Here is a 15,335-nt window from a genome sequence, read left to right as displayed (position 1 = left end):
GCGCGCTTACAAATAGAACAAATGTATCCAAACCAATCAATGAAGTTATTGGCAACTAAAATGTATTACTATGTTCAAATGAAGAATGAAAATACAAAAGTTACCGACTTTAGAGTGTGGCCACGGGTTTGGCCATCACATGTGTGAACAGATTCACACCCCAATTGTGCAAGCTTCACACCAGGGGTGTCAAACTCAATTGCACAGGGGGCCAAAACTCAAGGCACACTTTAGTTCGCGGGCCAAACAAGATAAACATTTATTGAACAAACTAAAACAATGTTTTTTAAACATAAATATGAATTAAAAACAGACAGGAATATTAGCCCAGATTAAATAAACTTAAAAAAAATTAACTTTAACTTTAAATATTTTGCTCTTCATAAAAATATATCCTGTCAAAATTATGCAAGTTAGAAATATGAACATGCTGCCAAAAACCCCAGAAAAAATAAATGAAAGCATACACAAGGTTGGAGCCGCATGTAGACGGAGCTGGGGCATTGCTTCAGGAATGGAACTAATAAACTGTGCGGGCCATTTAGTGTCGTACTTTTCCTCGAGTGTATCATTACACTGCAGCTCCATCTGAATCTGCACAGGTGCAGTTCAGCAAAGTGCGCCGACTTGGTTCAACATTACTTGGCAACAGGGAAAGTGAGGCAAGTTGGACTGGTGCATTTGTGACAGCTTCACTTGAAATGCCTTCACCGCATCATACATGCCATGTCCATGAACTGACAGGTTTCCTTGCTGAGCTCAAAAACTCTATTGAGAATTTTTATCCCAACTCAGCTAACGGACCTCTGTATGATGAGGAATGTCGGCAAACTCTGAATCTATTTCCCACATAAAAGACTGAAATTGACGGTGATTTAAACTTTTAGCTCAGATAAAATGTACGGTTTGCGTTACGGTGATCATTACATGCTCCATTTTTAGGATTTTACCACACAGCCTATCCTGGTGCGTGATGCAGTGATATGCTGTTAACTCACCGGTTCAGTTCTCCTCCTGCATCTTTACTCGCATCCTGCTGACTAGTCCGCTTTTTTCACTGCACAACACCGGTGCTCCATCTGTTGTCAGTCCAACAAGTTTGTCCCAGGGCAATTTCACGTTGGTTATACTTTGACATACGTTTTAAAAAATATCTTTTCCTGTCGTTGTCCCGTGCATCGATTTGATGTCCAATATTTCCACTCCACGAATGAAGTGCGTTTTGTCTGGACACAAGACGTCGCACACCTTCATCATGCAGCTCTTCATAGTGGTACCGGGCTGATTTGGCTGTCTCCTCTGCTACAATAAAACTTGCTTTCACAACAGCTTCACTTTGTGATTTTGCTCTGGTGAAAAAAAGTCTGCTGAAATGTTAGATTCTTCTTTAGCTCTTCTACCTTCTGTAGTTTCTGCTCTGCATTTAGGTTTTTCAGCTTATCCTGATGTTTTGTCTCGTAGTGTTGTCTTAAATTAAATTCCTTAATTACAGCAACATTAGCTCCATAAATAAGACACACGGATTTACCAGCAATATCTGTAAACATATATTCAGTCACCCACCTGTGCTGAAAGGCTCTGTTTACAGAATCAACTTTTCTCTTCGCCATTGTGAGGGGCTAGCTTCGCAATAACAGAAGTTTGACTTGATTAACGCGGGAATGTTCCCAAGTAGCCTAGCGTTTGGCAAGGAAGCTGCAGCGCTGCGTTATGGGATCTGTTGTTTGTGTGTTATTAGCGCCTCATATCGCCGGGCCATGCATAACAATAATAATAAATCTATATAAAATGATCTCGCGGGACAGATGTGAAAGGTACGCTGGGCCGGATGTGGCCCGCGGGCCTTTAAGTCTGTCTTTAAGTAGTCTTCAGGAATAGTTCTCCAGGCTTCTTGAAGGACATTCAAAGCTCTTCTTTGGATTTTTATGCCTTTTCTTCTTTTCTCTGCCAATCCATGACTGATAGGGTCCCACTTAGGGGTGGGCGGTATAAACGTTGTATAGTAAAAATGATATGAATTTGGCCAACGGTAGAGATTTTGACTATACCGCTCTACCGCGATAGCGCATTTTGATGATGTCATCAAGCTGCACCTGTTTTGGTCGAAAGTATCGCAGCGGCTGCAAGCAATATCCTCTGCAAATTATGCCGGGCGACAGTAATAGCGAAGAGACGAAGCACGTTTTGGAATATGAGAAAAGGCAATAACTAACCTCGTATTGTGGATGGATTACCTCAGTTCTTCTCCTGACTGAAGTTTGATCCATTTACAACATCCTGCCATGCAATTGCATTTGTCCCTGACCACCAGAAACCCTTGCGTTAACTTTTATCGAGTGGAAAAAGTTTGGCATTCATCCTCCAGCTTCACTGTGTTTATGTTATGCTAGCATAGCTGTGTCGCTAGCGATCATGTAGCACATCATCATATACCAGCTAGTCCAACTTCAGTAACCCTAAAAAAGTCACTGCTGTGTAGTTTTCTGTCTTCATTTATGTTGGAAACGATGGCAGAGCTGTACGTTTTAATTTTTCAGAAATCTCTCAGAACATGCTTTATCATGTTTAGGTGGAAACTAGCTAGCTAACTTTCTGCTAGCTTCTAACTCTGTTAAATTTAATAAATTCTGTTTTCATGGAAGCCTGGATTTTTATTAAAGATAAAAAAAAGAATTTAGACTGTTTTCCAGATGGTATTGCATGTTCGATCAAAATCTAACAGTACTTTTCTGAGATCTCCAGCAACAGTGACTGAAATCCAGCTTAAACCATGACAGAGCCTCCACCATGTTTTACAGATGGCTGTAGGCGCTCACTGTTGTACCTCTCTCCTGAACTTCTCTGTACATACTGATGAGAATACTAAGACCAGATCCATCACTCCATCAGACCTGTTTCCACTGATTTTCAGTCCAGTTCTTCTGTAATTTTTATACCTCAGCTTTTTCTCTCTGTTTCCCTTCCTTATGAATGGCCTCTTGACAGCCAGCCTTCCACTGAGACAATTTCTGATGAGGCTTCAGTGAACAGTAGATGATCAGCTGAAGGTCCAGATGGATCTCTTAGGTCCTGTGTCAGGTCTTTAATGGATTTGTTGCTGTTTCTTTAGGACATGACTTTCACATACTGTTTATCTGTTGCCGATAGGTCATGGTCACTGTTAAGTGGCTTAACACCAATGCTTAGTAACATTTTAATAATTTAAACTTTATAATAAAATAATAAAACTTGTTTATAAAATTTATAAAACTGGTGCTTCTGAATGTATGGAACAAGATCTGGTCTTTAGATTGCGACATTTGGGACGAGTGTAAAATTGATTTGGTTGCAGTTTTTAGAGAAGGCAGAGGTCCTTCATAAAAATTTAACACCCACACCCACAAACACATTGTAGTTTGCAGACAGTGCTCTCTGTTTTGCTTCTGTTGTCTCCAGGGAGGTGCTCTCCTCTGCACTCGTCTGAACCTTTGAAAAATTCATTTCCATCGCTCGCTCTGTGAACGTGGGCCTGCAGGAGGATGAGATTAGATGGGGTCACCATTTGCGTCGTCATCCCTCTGTTGTCAGCTGGTCATCTTAGCTGCAGGTCGACCTCACAGTTGTTGTGTTTGCTTGTTGTTGAGTGCTGGACCTGGAAGCATGATTGCAACTTTGCCTGGATTAAAGTCAGAAACAAATCCACTGACTCTCAGATATTCAGGCTCACATACAGCTTTGTGAACTGATGCCGAAGCTCTGTGCAAGTCTTCTAACAAAGTTTTTCTGGATCAGGTGAAGGAGCTGATGTTCTGATGTCAATAGTAGACTGGTTTATAGCTTACTTTGACAGAAAGCTTTAAAAGTACTGTGTATTTGTCTGTCAGAGCTTAGACCTCCAAGCACATGATTGCTATCATTGAATAAGCGTCCAAGAAGATGGTTGTATGTCCAAAAACCAGCTGTTAAGTCATCATAAATGGTAGAAATAAATTTAGTCATTTATCAATACACTTTAACGTGACAGGTCTTTACAACTGAAAACTATAGGCTGTATGTAAAAGATGGACATGGCCACTGTGATGTCACCCATGGGATTCTTGAATTTTTAAGTTTCAGTGTTACCATTTTATGTCCTGGTTATTTTCTGCCTATAAAAATATCAGGGTTTTTTACTGAACTTTATCGATATTTTGTAAATATCCATAGAAATTAAAACACATGGAAAAACATCCATAAAACATAATGTGGAAAAATCCTTCATTTTCAAACAGTACTTGTTGTACTTTCGGTACTTTTAAAGATGAAAATAAAAGATTAAAACTAAATACAAATAAAAAGTAATTAGCTTGGTAAGCAGCTAAACCAAAACCAGTACCAGTGTGTGGAATTTGGTACTGTTTCCGGTGCTTTGCTTCATTTGAAATAGTAAATTCAAAGTTTTCTCAAACAAAATAAGTCCATACTTCTCTGTGTTTTATTATTTATTTACAACATTTTGCTGTCAGACGATGTAAATGATGTAAGCATCAGTCTCCTGGTGTTTGTGTACTAAAATATTAAATAGTAAAAGTTATAAGAACTAGTCCATTTACCATTTACCTGCTAACATTTCAGACATATTGTCCGACATAACATGTTTGTTTAACATAAATAGCATGCTGATAAGAAATGTCAGCGTAACCATCATAAAACTTATAGAACTGCTTATCCAGCTACCTTACTAGTACCTATAAGTGATTTTCTACTTTATTTTGAGATTTGTTCGTACAAGACTCATTCACACAGACATTCTTTGAAGGGCCTAGTGTTGCCTGCATCGAGTTTTTGTTCAGGTTTGAGTCATCACATGGTCTCACTTTTTCTTCTTCTAACCCAGATGTGCTTGGGTGCCAAAATTGAATTTAGTGCAAATCGGTACTCAGTATTTTAGTTGGTACCGTAAAAGGTACAGAGTACTGCTTTCAACCCTACCGATACCTGATATTATTATAATAAAATACTACAATTTCACACAGTAAAATGCAACATTCTTGGGTGTTTTTCTAGTTTAATAAACATTTTGCCACAGCAAGCCAAATTATTCATCAGATGAGTCAATGATTCGAGCGTTTATTGAACCTTCTGACGAGTTAAACAAAAAACATTAAATCTTAGCTTTCATCATATTTGCTACATAACTTATCTCTACAATTTTGGGGGAGTATTTATTGTTTAACAATGTATTGTGCAATTTATTTAGGTTTTGGGGGGGCATCACACTGACTATAAAGAAATCTTAAAATCTGTATGTATCAGTTATGACACACTAAGCACTAAAGGGATATACTCTTGACATGCCTGGTAGTATGAAACACTCTAATACAATGAGAAGAGTGGGGTAAAGCGGCTACAAAATGTTTTAGAGCCAATATTTAGCAGCACAAGTTGAACTAACTTGCTAACTGACTGAAAGGCATTGGAGCAGTAAAGTGAGTGTAGATGCTACTGTATAAACAGCAGAAACAAGCATTTACTCACTTATGACCCTTGTCTTTTGTAGTCTTGTTTGGAAACTGAGGTGCAGGTAGAGCCAAGTGGACATTGGAGGAACATGGGAGGTTGCTAGACCTTGCTGGAAACTGAATATATTTTGGGTTTTCGACAAAATAAGACATCCAAGGGCCTCTTCATGAACTCCCTCAGTTACTGATGTGTTACTATGATAATATCGCATTCCTGTTTACTGTAACGTTTCTGTGCACATACTGCAGTGTCTATTCGAGTGAGGACCTCTTGAGGAAACCTCTGTGAATTTTCATCAACATCTGTTTGCAAACACGTCACCTCTCCTCTTCCTCATGGTTGCCTCGGGGTGTTTTTTGTCCAATGGCTCCAAGTCATGACGTCAGGGTCCAAAAACCCCCTTCCACCCTGTCTCGCTCTTAATAATTGATGGTCGACAGTAGAGCTGGGCGATAGAACGATAACGATATGTATCGCGATATAAATTTTACTCGATAGAGAAATTAAGCTATCGCGATAGACCTCGCCGCTCTTGTCCTCTTAAAAAAAAAAAAGGTCAGCCAATCCAAATTAAGTAGCGCAGAGCCGAACCAATCACAGCCGCAGCGTCACGTCGCGTGACTTGTTACGTACAGCACAAGTGCCAAGCCGCACGTGTGTTTGTTTGGGAAGCAGCCAGCGGGTAATGGAGCCAGCGCGTAATGGAGGAAATGAGTGTGCCGACTAGAAAAATCAACCGAGTGTGACCGAAGGTTACCGAAGAGAAAACAGATGATGGTTCCAGTGCCGGAGAGATTGTCGAACGGAAGAGCCATAGAAGTTCCGTAGTGTGAAGGTATTTCGGCTATTTCAAGTCTGACAAAAAACAGAGTAGCGTGCACTGTAAATTGTGCCGAAAGCAAGTCTGGAAATACAATAAGCTGGTGCATGCGCTACGTCCACACGTACCCGGGTATTTTTGAAAACTCAGATTTTTCTATGCGTTTGCACCTTTCGTCCACACGTAAACGGCGTTTTTGGTCACTGAAAACGAAGATTTTTGAAAACTCCGTTTTTGCATTTACGTGTGGACTAGAAAAACGGAGAAAACGCAGCGTCAAAGGTGTGCGCATTTTTTGACGTCACACTGCGCCACGTTATTGTTTCGGTGAAATGAATTTCTACAATACTGTTACTGTTAATTCTACTCTCTGCAGTGTTTAAATGCTTACATATACACACAGTTGCTGTCCGTCCACACATACGACTCGGTTCTGCTTCTATGCCCCAGCTTTGTTTACTTTTTCCCACCGAGGCTTCTAGACTTCTGATTGGCCAACATTTCTGCACGGTTAGGAATCTAGCGCCACCTGCTGCTTTGGCATGTTCATAGCAGCGTTTTCCTTCATTTCTGCCTTTATGTGTGGATGGGATTATTTTTTAAAACGAAAACGGAAAATCTCAGTTTTCAAAAATACCCGTGTACGTAGCCTCAGTCTCTGAATGGAAGCGCTAATTCGTCATTTGGCTTTTGTCAGACTAAAGTAACTGTTAAAACTGTTTGAAAAGATAAGCTATACAACAAGGAGAGATTGAGAATTTCCTTTTAGTTCTCAGTTTATTTGATATTGACAAAAGTTAGTCAGTTTTGTCTGTTCTTCTGTAAAACAAACTAAGATTTATTTTTAGAATTAATATTTTGTTTCTAAGTGGAATTGACAATTTAGTCTGTTTCATTTGTTCTATTTTGAAACTTAAACGCTTTAGCGGCTGCCTTTTGTGTAGTTTGCAATATTTGCCTTTATTTATCTGAAAAAGTCTCATGTTCCTTAAGTACATCTACCCTGTTGAACTTATTATGAGAAATAAATATTTAAATCAAAACAAGCTGCTGATTATTTCACATTTTACTTGTGAGCAACGGCACATTTAAATCTTACAAATATAGTTATTTGGCTTATATCGTGATAGATATCGTTATCGCCTGAAATGAAAAAAAACATATCGTGATATGAAAAAATCTCATATCGCCCAGCTCTAGTCGACAGGCTTTATTTTGTGTCTGAGTCATCAGCAGACAAAGGTTTGGCTGCAGCTCACTAAGGAGTCACTGTTTGAATTAAAGGCCCAAAGCACAATGTTGTCATGCTAATTTAATCCAAGCAACTCTTTGCTGACAATACTAGAAGTATGTTAAAGGTTTAAAGTGGCTCCTATCCCTGTGAAGTGATTCTGGAAATATAACTCAGATAATAACCAGGAGGACCTCATTCAGCAGAGACTGCTGTTGTTTCCATCCAAAATCATAACTTTCTAATGGCTCTATGCCGAGGTTTGTGTTTGGTCATCATGCTGTGCATTACCACCGAGGGCTGGTCAACATAGCCACTCCATTCGTGATATTAAAGAGGTACGATGGAGCGTTATTAAATCCCGCGGGGCGGGGTGTTACTACCAAGGGTGCCACAACCAGTTATTAGGTTTTTCACCCAGGACCAGGTAAATTAGGATATCCTTTCCCCGAATAAATGAAATCATCATTTAAAAATTGCATTTGTATTCAGTCAGGTTATTTTTTGTCTAATATTAAAAATTTGTTGCAAAAACTAAGAAATCAGCCATCATTGCTTTGGTTTATTCTCTAGCTAAAATTAGGCAACATTCACATACCTCATATGTGTTTTTCACAACAGCAGTCCTGCCTCCTCCACCCTCTATAATGGCAGTTCCTTCATGTAAAGTTCACACACTATTTGCAGTTCTGAGAATGTCTTTGAAGCAGACATTTTCCTGCTCTGTGCTGCATCTGAGGAACTACAACTGTGTTATGACACACTAAGCACTATCCCAGCCTGATTCTCCAAAAATGATCCAAAGTTCATGTGTAAAAACAGTGTTGCTCTCTCCCTCTTCACACCTTCATTTAAGGTGTTACTCCCTCTATGCTGTGTCCTGAAATCCCCCTCTGTCACTCTCTGTCTCTTTCTGTAAAGCTGTTATTCCCACTGGCCTTCCTGTCAAAATATCTTAAAACAAAGCTTCTGAAAACCCTCCGGCTTCTTCACTACGGGATGCAGCTGCAAAGGATAAATTCAAACGCAAAACATTTTTTTCCATTTTTGTTCCTGAATTACTCGGAGCTGGTTTACCCGGACCTTTGCTGGTCATCACTAACTTGTCCCCTTTGGTTCTGCAGTGGCATTGAAGAACCGGCTATCCAGTGGCACGAACAGGAGCAGTGATCACAACAATGCCAGCAAGACGACGGGAGCTACAGAGATCCAGATACCCGAGGGGGAGCTGCTTCTTCAGGTGGGTGAGAGCCAGACATGTTTTACCTGCTGACATCCATCTATTTTATTGCACTTTGCTCCAATAAAGCCCAGTTCAGGTTGTGGTATTTTCTTGAGAACGTGAAGACAATAACTCCCAATTTTACCAGTCTTGTAATGTTATAGAATTCTTCCAAAAAAAAATCCAGAAGCCTGGATTGTTGGGTTTTTCTCTGTATGTATCATTGTAGGGTCTACAATATAAAGTGCCTTGAGGCGACTGTTGTTGTGATTTGGCGCTATATAAATAAAATTGAATTGAATTGAAACCTGCACTCAGACTTCAGGTTTAAGCCTGAGTTCTCAGGCACACTTCTGAAGCTGCAGACCTAACCTGCTCTAGAGAAGATTATTTTAAAGATAAGATATCAAAATAGACAAAATAGCGTCACCATTCCCGGAAAACGCCTCAGACTTGGGTGCTCAGATGGCCTGAAGTTTTTAGAGATCATGTGAAGTTTATGTCTTTACAACATAGATTCTCCTTCATCGCGCAATTAAAAGCAAAACCAGTGTTATGGCCAACCTATCAGATGGAAAACAGCTGTTCCAAACTTTAGGAGCTACTGCCTAAAAGTTGGTCTGTGGATATGAAATTTAAAGGTGTAGAACAGCTAAATAGCCCCAGTCACATGGAGTAAGTTCTCAGCAAATCAGCTACTTAAGCAGCTACTTAAGCAGGAGCCATGCAGAGTTCACAATGAATTCAAAATTTCAGTGGAATCAAATAAAAGGAAGAAAGAAAAGCATGATTGATGATAAGGGAACTTTTAAGGGTCACTTTTAAGTTGAGCCAAACCCTCTTGTGGTAAAATTTACACCTAAATTTATTCATAACCTTATCGATTCAGTACCAATACCATCGTTGGTATTGATATTTGGATCAATCCGGCCAACCTCTAAAACCATCTAATAACTGTAGAAGAAACAGATGTGTTTCTCAACATGGTTTTTAAAGCTCGACTAGTCTTTTTCACCGGTGTCACTGCTAACTGTGTGCCTCTGAGGCTCTCAGTTTGTGGCTTTTTTCGCTGCATCATGCAGAGAGTGTCCACACTTAGTGGTTTATAAGGTCAGTGGAAACCTTGTGATGGAGGAGAGGCTGCTCTGCACAGCAGGACGCGGAGACAAATGGCTTGTTTTCCTTGACTTACAGCGGTGACATCTCCCCTTTGAATGTGCACTCGAGAGTTTCACTTTGCCACAGTGAGCTGTTGTTTAACCGAACATGACTTCCATCTCACACTTTTGCTGTTATTACTCCCTACACTTGGTAAAGTTATTTAAAAAATATATGTATATAAAAAATAGGGGGCTCAGGATACTTAAGGTGAACACAGACACTGAAAATTAATAATACTGCTCCATAACATCAACTTACCTCAGTGTTTCGGGAAAATTCGTAAATATTTCCAGGTCCAAAGGTTCCTTCACTTCCCAAAAGTAAACAAACACTCAGACACCACTAATAGCTAAAAATGGTCCAGGTATTTTTACCTCCAATAAAATGGTCAGTGTTAAAGTTTGACCAGAAGATTAACATCCAGACATCAATGAAAGAGAAGACGTACGAGATAGAACTTAGCACTAAAACAAAACACAGCATTTCTATAATGTTGGGTGTAAACAAAGACAGAAAACTAAATAACAGCGACTTTTGGAAAGTTAGTGAAGTTGGGCTAGTTTATATATAGTAGTGTGCTAGCTAGTGGCTAGCTACAGTGCTATGGTTAGGCTAACACAAGCACATTACCACAGGAAAGATGGAGGATGAGGGTTAAATTATTCTCAATAAAGGCTTTTGTTGAATGGCAGAATGGGCAGAGACAAATGCCCATTGCCACTATTGGGCGGGAAGATGCCGAAAACAAACCGACCCGGTTAAATAAACACTGACTCACTGCACTGTCTTCTGGTCAAATTTGGTATTGCATGACAGCACAGTCCAGGCCTAGTGTGACTTGAACAGGATATCTTGTAAACACAACAAAGGATATAAAGTCATAGAAGTTGTTTCTTTACAATCTCTTTATAGATTTAGTTCATTTTGGGAAGTTTTACACTATTTTAAATAATTAATGATAAAATTAAAATACAGGAAAACATGTCTGGATGCTTTCAGTCATCCAGATCCTGGTGGTCTAAAGTGCTGGAGTCGAAGGCACCTGGACTTCGTTAAGTTTTAAAGATGTTTCTTTTTAGTTCACGTGACATGTGCGCCTTGCATTGTAGGTACGAGCGGCAGCAAAATCAAAACACTGCATCAAGCGCTAGCATTTCCAGCACCGGTAACCATTCATTGTGCTGTTTTAATCCCTACTTGCATTTTATTTGCCCCCAAAACAATCGTGGCTCAAGAGTTGGAAGTTCGCCTTGTAATCAGAAGGTTGCCGGTTGCTCGGTCGTTGTGTCCTTGGGCAAGACACTTCACCCGTTGCCTACTGGTGGTGGTCAGAGGGCCCGGTGGCACCAGTGTCCGGCAGCCTTGCCTCTGTCAGTGCGCCCCAGGGTGGCTGTGGCTACAATGTAGCTTGCCATCACCAGTGTGTGAATGTGTGTGTGAATGGGTGGATGACTGGATATGTAAAGCGCTTTGGGGTCCTTAGGGACTAGTAAAGCGCTATATAAATACAGGCCATTTACCATTTACCAAAACAGTTATGTACAAAACGAAGGAGAACACGGCAGGTCTGTACAAAGACAGACTTGACGAAAGGCAAAAAAAAGGTACGAGGAAAAAAATCAAAGGAGTGAAAAGGTTAGACCCATGCGAGCAGTGGCGTCAGCCACACATTAAAATCCACTAAAATCGGAGCGGAGCAAAGAAAACCCGGCGGCGTCCCCAGACGTCCTGTCTGTCTCTTCGCTCCGGAGTACTGGAAGAGAGAGGGGGCAGTAACAGTCATTGTTCTTTCCAGTGAAAGAGATTTGTTGTAGCACGGTGTGGCTCGGGACTTACCCCGCAATCCAGGCCATCCATCGCCTCTTCGGGACTTCAGAAACATGACTTGAACATATTTCTTCCACGAAGGAATCCGACAAAAAACGATCTCTTTACCCGTCGGCTTCCCATGGCTATCATGCAGCCGGCTATGGCAGTTAATAATACAACAGCTTCTTGCCATTCTTTGTGTCTGTTTATCTCTGTGTGACTGTTGTCTTGTAATAGCCCGTGCACGCTAGCCTCTTTTACCTACAATCCTTTGTGGTTGTATCCCGGAAATAAGGTCACATTTTCGAACTCAATTCCCTATCCCAAGGACTGTCGCCTTGACGGGGGCCCAGACACTCTAGGACATGTCAGGGGATGTTTGTGAGTTGTTGCCCCACCCTGTAATCCCATGAATCATTAAGGTTACTGAGATTGAGGTGTGAATGTTAGTTAAATGGTCTTTTTTGGACTCTCAGGACTGTGTTACAGGTGGCTGATAGCTGGCTGATAGTTGTGGACTATAACCTGTGGTCATTCCAGATGACTTCCTGTACTCTTTCCTCAAACCATCCACTTTCTTGTTCCAAAAAGCGTTATTCCGAGTGTTTGTCATAGTGACAATCCTGCTTTATGATCGCAAAGACTAAACTGTTGTTAGACACTTGTTAGTCCATCATGCCTGTCTTTTTGAATGCAAAAACAATTGATAAGATTATTGCAGAGAAGAGATTAAATGCACATTTAGCTGTTTTTCCTAATCCAAAGACATTTGATTGACTTCTCATTTATTGCATGCCAATCTTGACCATCCGGGACGGTGTCGCCTTATAAACCTATGAACTGTATTACAGTACCTTTATGTGGCTCCATAGAGTTGTGGTTAACATATTCACCTAAAAATATAATCAGTTTTAGAGCAGGAGGAGACACAAATTACTGTGAAAGCTGTGTAATTCCATCTGTTGTGGCGATTCTTTGCAAATAAGCAACTGAAAGGTGTTTAATGGTAAATACAGTAGTAGTAGGTGTAGGGGTGGGCGGTATAAATGGTATACGGTAGAAACGATATGAATTTGGCCAACGGTAGAGATTTTGACTATACCGCATGTTGATGATGTCATCAAGCTGTGCCTGTTTTGGTCTAAAGCATTGCAGCGGCTGCAAGCAATATCATCTGGAAATTATGCCGGGCAACAGTAATAGCAAAGAGATGAAGTACGTTTTGAAATATGAGGAAAGCCAAAAACTGAGCTTCTTCCACTTCCATACCATTGATTCATTAATATCAAATTCTCTCGCAGCTGCTCTATTCCCTTGTTGTTGCAGTTATTAATGACTAACCTCGTATTGTGGATGGATTATCTCAGTTGTTCTCCTGACTGAAGTTTGATCCATTTACAGCATCCTGCCATGCGATTTGTCCCTAACCATCAGGAACCCTTGCGTTAACTTTTATCGAGTGGAAAAAAGTTTGGCATTCATCCTCCAGCTTCACTGCGTTAATGTTATGCTAACATAGCTGTGTCGCTAGCGATCACATAGCACATCATTATATACCAGCTAGTCCAACTTCAGCAACTCTATAAAAGTCACTGCTGTGTAGTTTTCTGTCTTCATTTATGTTGGAAGCGATGGCAGAGCTGTATGTTTAAATTTTTCAGAAATCTCTCAGTCAGAACATGCTTTATGATGTTTGGGTGGAAACTAGCAAGCTAACTTCCTGCTAGCTTCTAAATTCTGTTTTCACGGAAGCCTGATGTTAAACTTGATTGTTACACCTGATAAAGCAGGACGCTGATCATTTTATTAAAGATGAAAGTATTTAGACAGTTTTTAACTCTCAGTGATGGCGCAGTGTTCGTTTGACTTTGGGAGTGTTGTGGACAGAGTTTTGGACCCAGATTACTCTGCGAGGCTCCTGACTACAGTAGCCATAATGCTCCGACAATCTATCAAGCGGTGTGGCTTCGTACCTTACGAAAGTCGTACTTAAACATTTTTTGACAGATTTTTGAGCACTGTGTACCACATAAAATCAGTTTGAGGTCAGTAAGCACAACCAGAATTCATACATAAGGCGCACCAGATTATAGGATTTGAAGTGCGCCTTATAGTGCAGAAGATACGGTATACAGAAGAAAAGAATATATCGCGATATATATCGTTACCCAGGGCTCTAGACGTACTTTTTGCCATGGGCGTACCGGTACGTCTAACTTTAAAAAGTTAGGCGTACCGGCACAAAAGTTAGGTGCACACAAATTTTATAATAATTTATATAATATAATGTGTTTTTCTGGATACACTGTGCTTTTTCAGCATTCAAAGATTGATGACACCGTGTCAGAGCACTGGCTATGAATTTCAGAAGGATCAGGCCTTAACTTAACAGAAAAGTTAGCAATAGTTCTTTTCCTATTACAGCTACATCCACTTCTGTCGTGCCTAGGCTGCTCACTAGGGCTGGGTATCATCACTGATTTCTATAATCCATTCGATTCCGGTTTTCAAAGTCCCGATTCAATTCAACTTAGCCTCAGACAGTCAGAAATATTATAATTCTGATCATTTATCAATACTGACTTCATCAGAATTGTGAACATCACAGCAGATGCCTTTGAGTGAAAGTAACTGAGAATAAAACAGAAAAACATGAAGGAGATTTTCCTGGTCTGGCTTTTTATAGCAGATAACCTTAAAAATATTCTACAATGTTCTGCATATAAAGTTTAAATTTCTTCAGTATTGAACAACAGAAAAAATAGGCTTTCTTGTCCGAGGTCATTTAAGTGAAAAAAAGAAAAAGACAGCAGCCACAGCGCTGTAAACAACGGTAGACTGGTGGGTAATAAGCGAATGAATAATACAGAAAACAGAGATTGGAGACGGGAAACTGTTCTTGAAGTACAGAGAGAGATAGAGAGAGAGCTGTACATGAAGTGTGATTTTAATAGTCGTGGAAGCAAAACAGCAAAATTCATGACGACATTGATCAAATGTGAAGCGCAGTTTGCTGCTTCTTTTGCTGCTGGCTCGGTGAATTTTGGTTGGAGAGAGACAAAACCTGCAGCTCAGAATCAGCGCAAAAAGACGTAATCACAGCGCGGACCGGACGCATCAGAACCGCTAAGCTCCGACAGCGTGTCCGTCTACGGGCCGTCGGGTGAGAAAGCCGAGAAAGACAAAGTTGATTCTGATGCGTCGGTCCGTTCTGTGTTTACGTCTTTGTGTGGAATCCGTGTACCTGCTCTCATTTGCTGTTTGGTTGTTGTTGAAATGGTTTTGTGAGCTTTAATCTGAGAATCTGGCGTTTCTGGCAAAACACAGTTATATTTAAAAGTCGATTCAGGATTTAATTAATTGATATCGCTTTATTCAAGCTACTCACCTCCCACTTCCACCTGCACTTTCAACTGGACCACGGCCAATCAGAGAGGTCCCGCCCCTGACTATCTCTGATTGGTTTAGTCCACGACAGGGGCATAATGTGTGTCTGTTGTTGACCACAGAGAAGGTTGCAGATTTTTTTTTTTTTTTTTTTTGCTACCCGAACATTTGGTCGCACAGGTGCAACCAAATTTTTTTTTTTAGTTGCACCACTGAAAAATGTG

General features: G+C 40.4%; 1 protein-coding gene across 3 annotated transcripts in view; it reads left to right on the top strand.

The window, feature by feature from the left end:
- ahr1b (aryl hydrocarbon receptor 1b) overlaps nucleotides 1-15,335 on the top strand; it is a 65,557-nt gene that overhangs the window by 13,097 nt on the left and 37,125 nt on the right. For all 3 annotated transcript variants that reach the window (XM_080297867.1, XM_080297868.1, XM_080297869.1), the window contains one exon: nucleotides 8,657-8,772. In XM_080297867.1, coding sequence (XP_080153993.1) covers nucleotides 8,657-8,772 — 116 coding nt within the window. The remainder of the gene's footprint in view (nucleotides 1-8,656; nucleotides 8,773-15,335) is intronic.

The sequence above is a fragment of the Astatotilapia calliptera genome, chromosome 23 (assembly GCF_964374335.1).
Source record: "Astatotilapia calliptera chromosome 23, fAstCal68.1, whole genome shotgun sequence".
In the NCBI taxonomy this organism is placed as follows: Eukaryota; Metazoa; Chordata; class Actinopteri; order Cichliformes; family Cichlidae; genus Astatotilapia; species Astatotilapia calliptera.
Note: the sequence above shows the minus strand (reverse complement) of the source record. Positions and strands in the feature narration are given on the sequence as shown.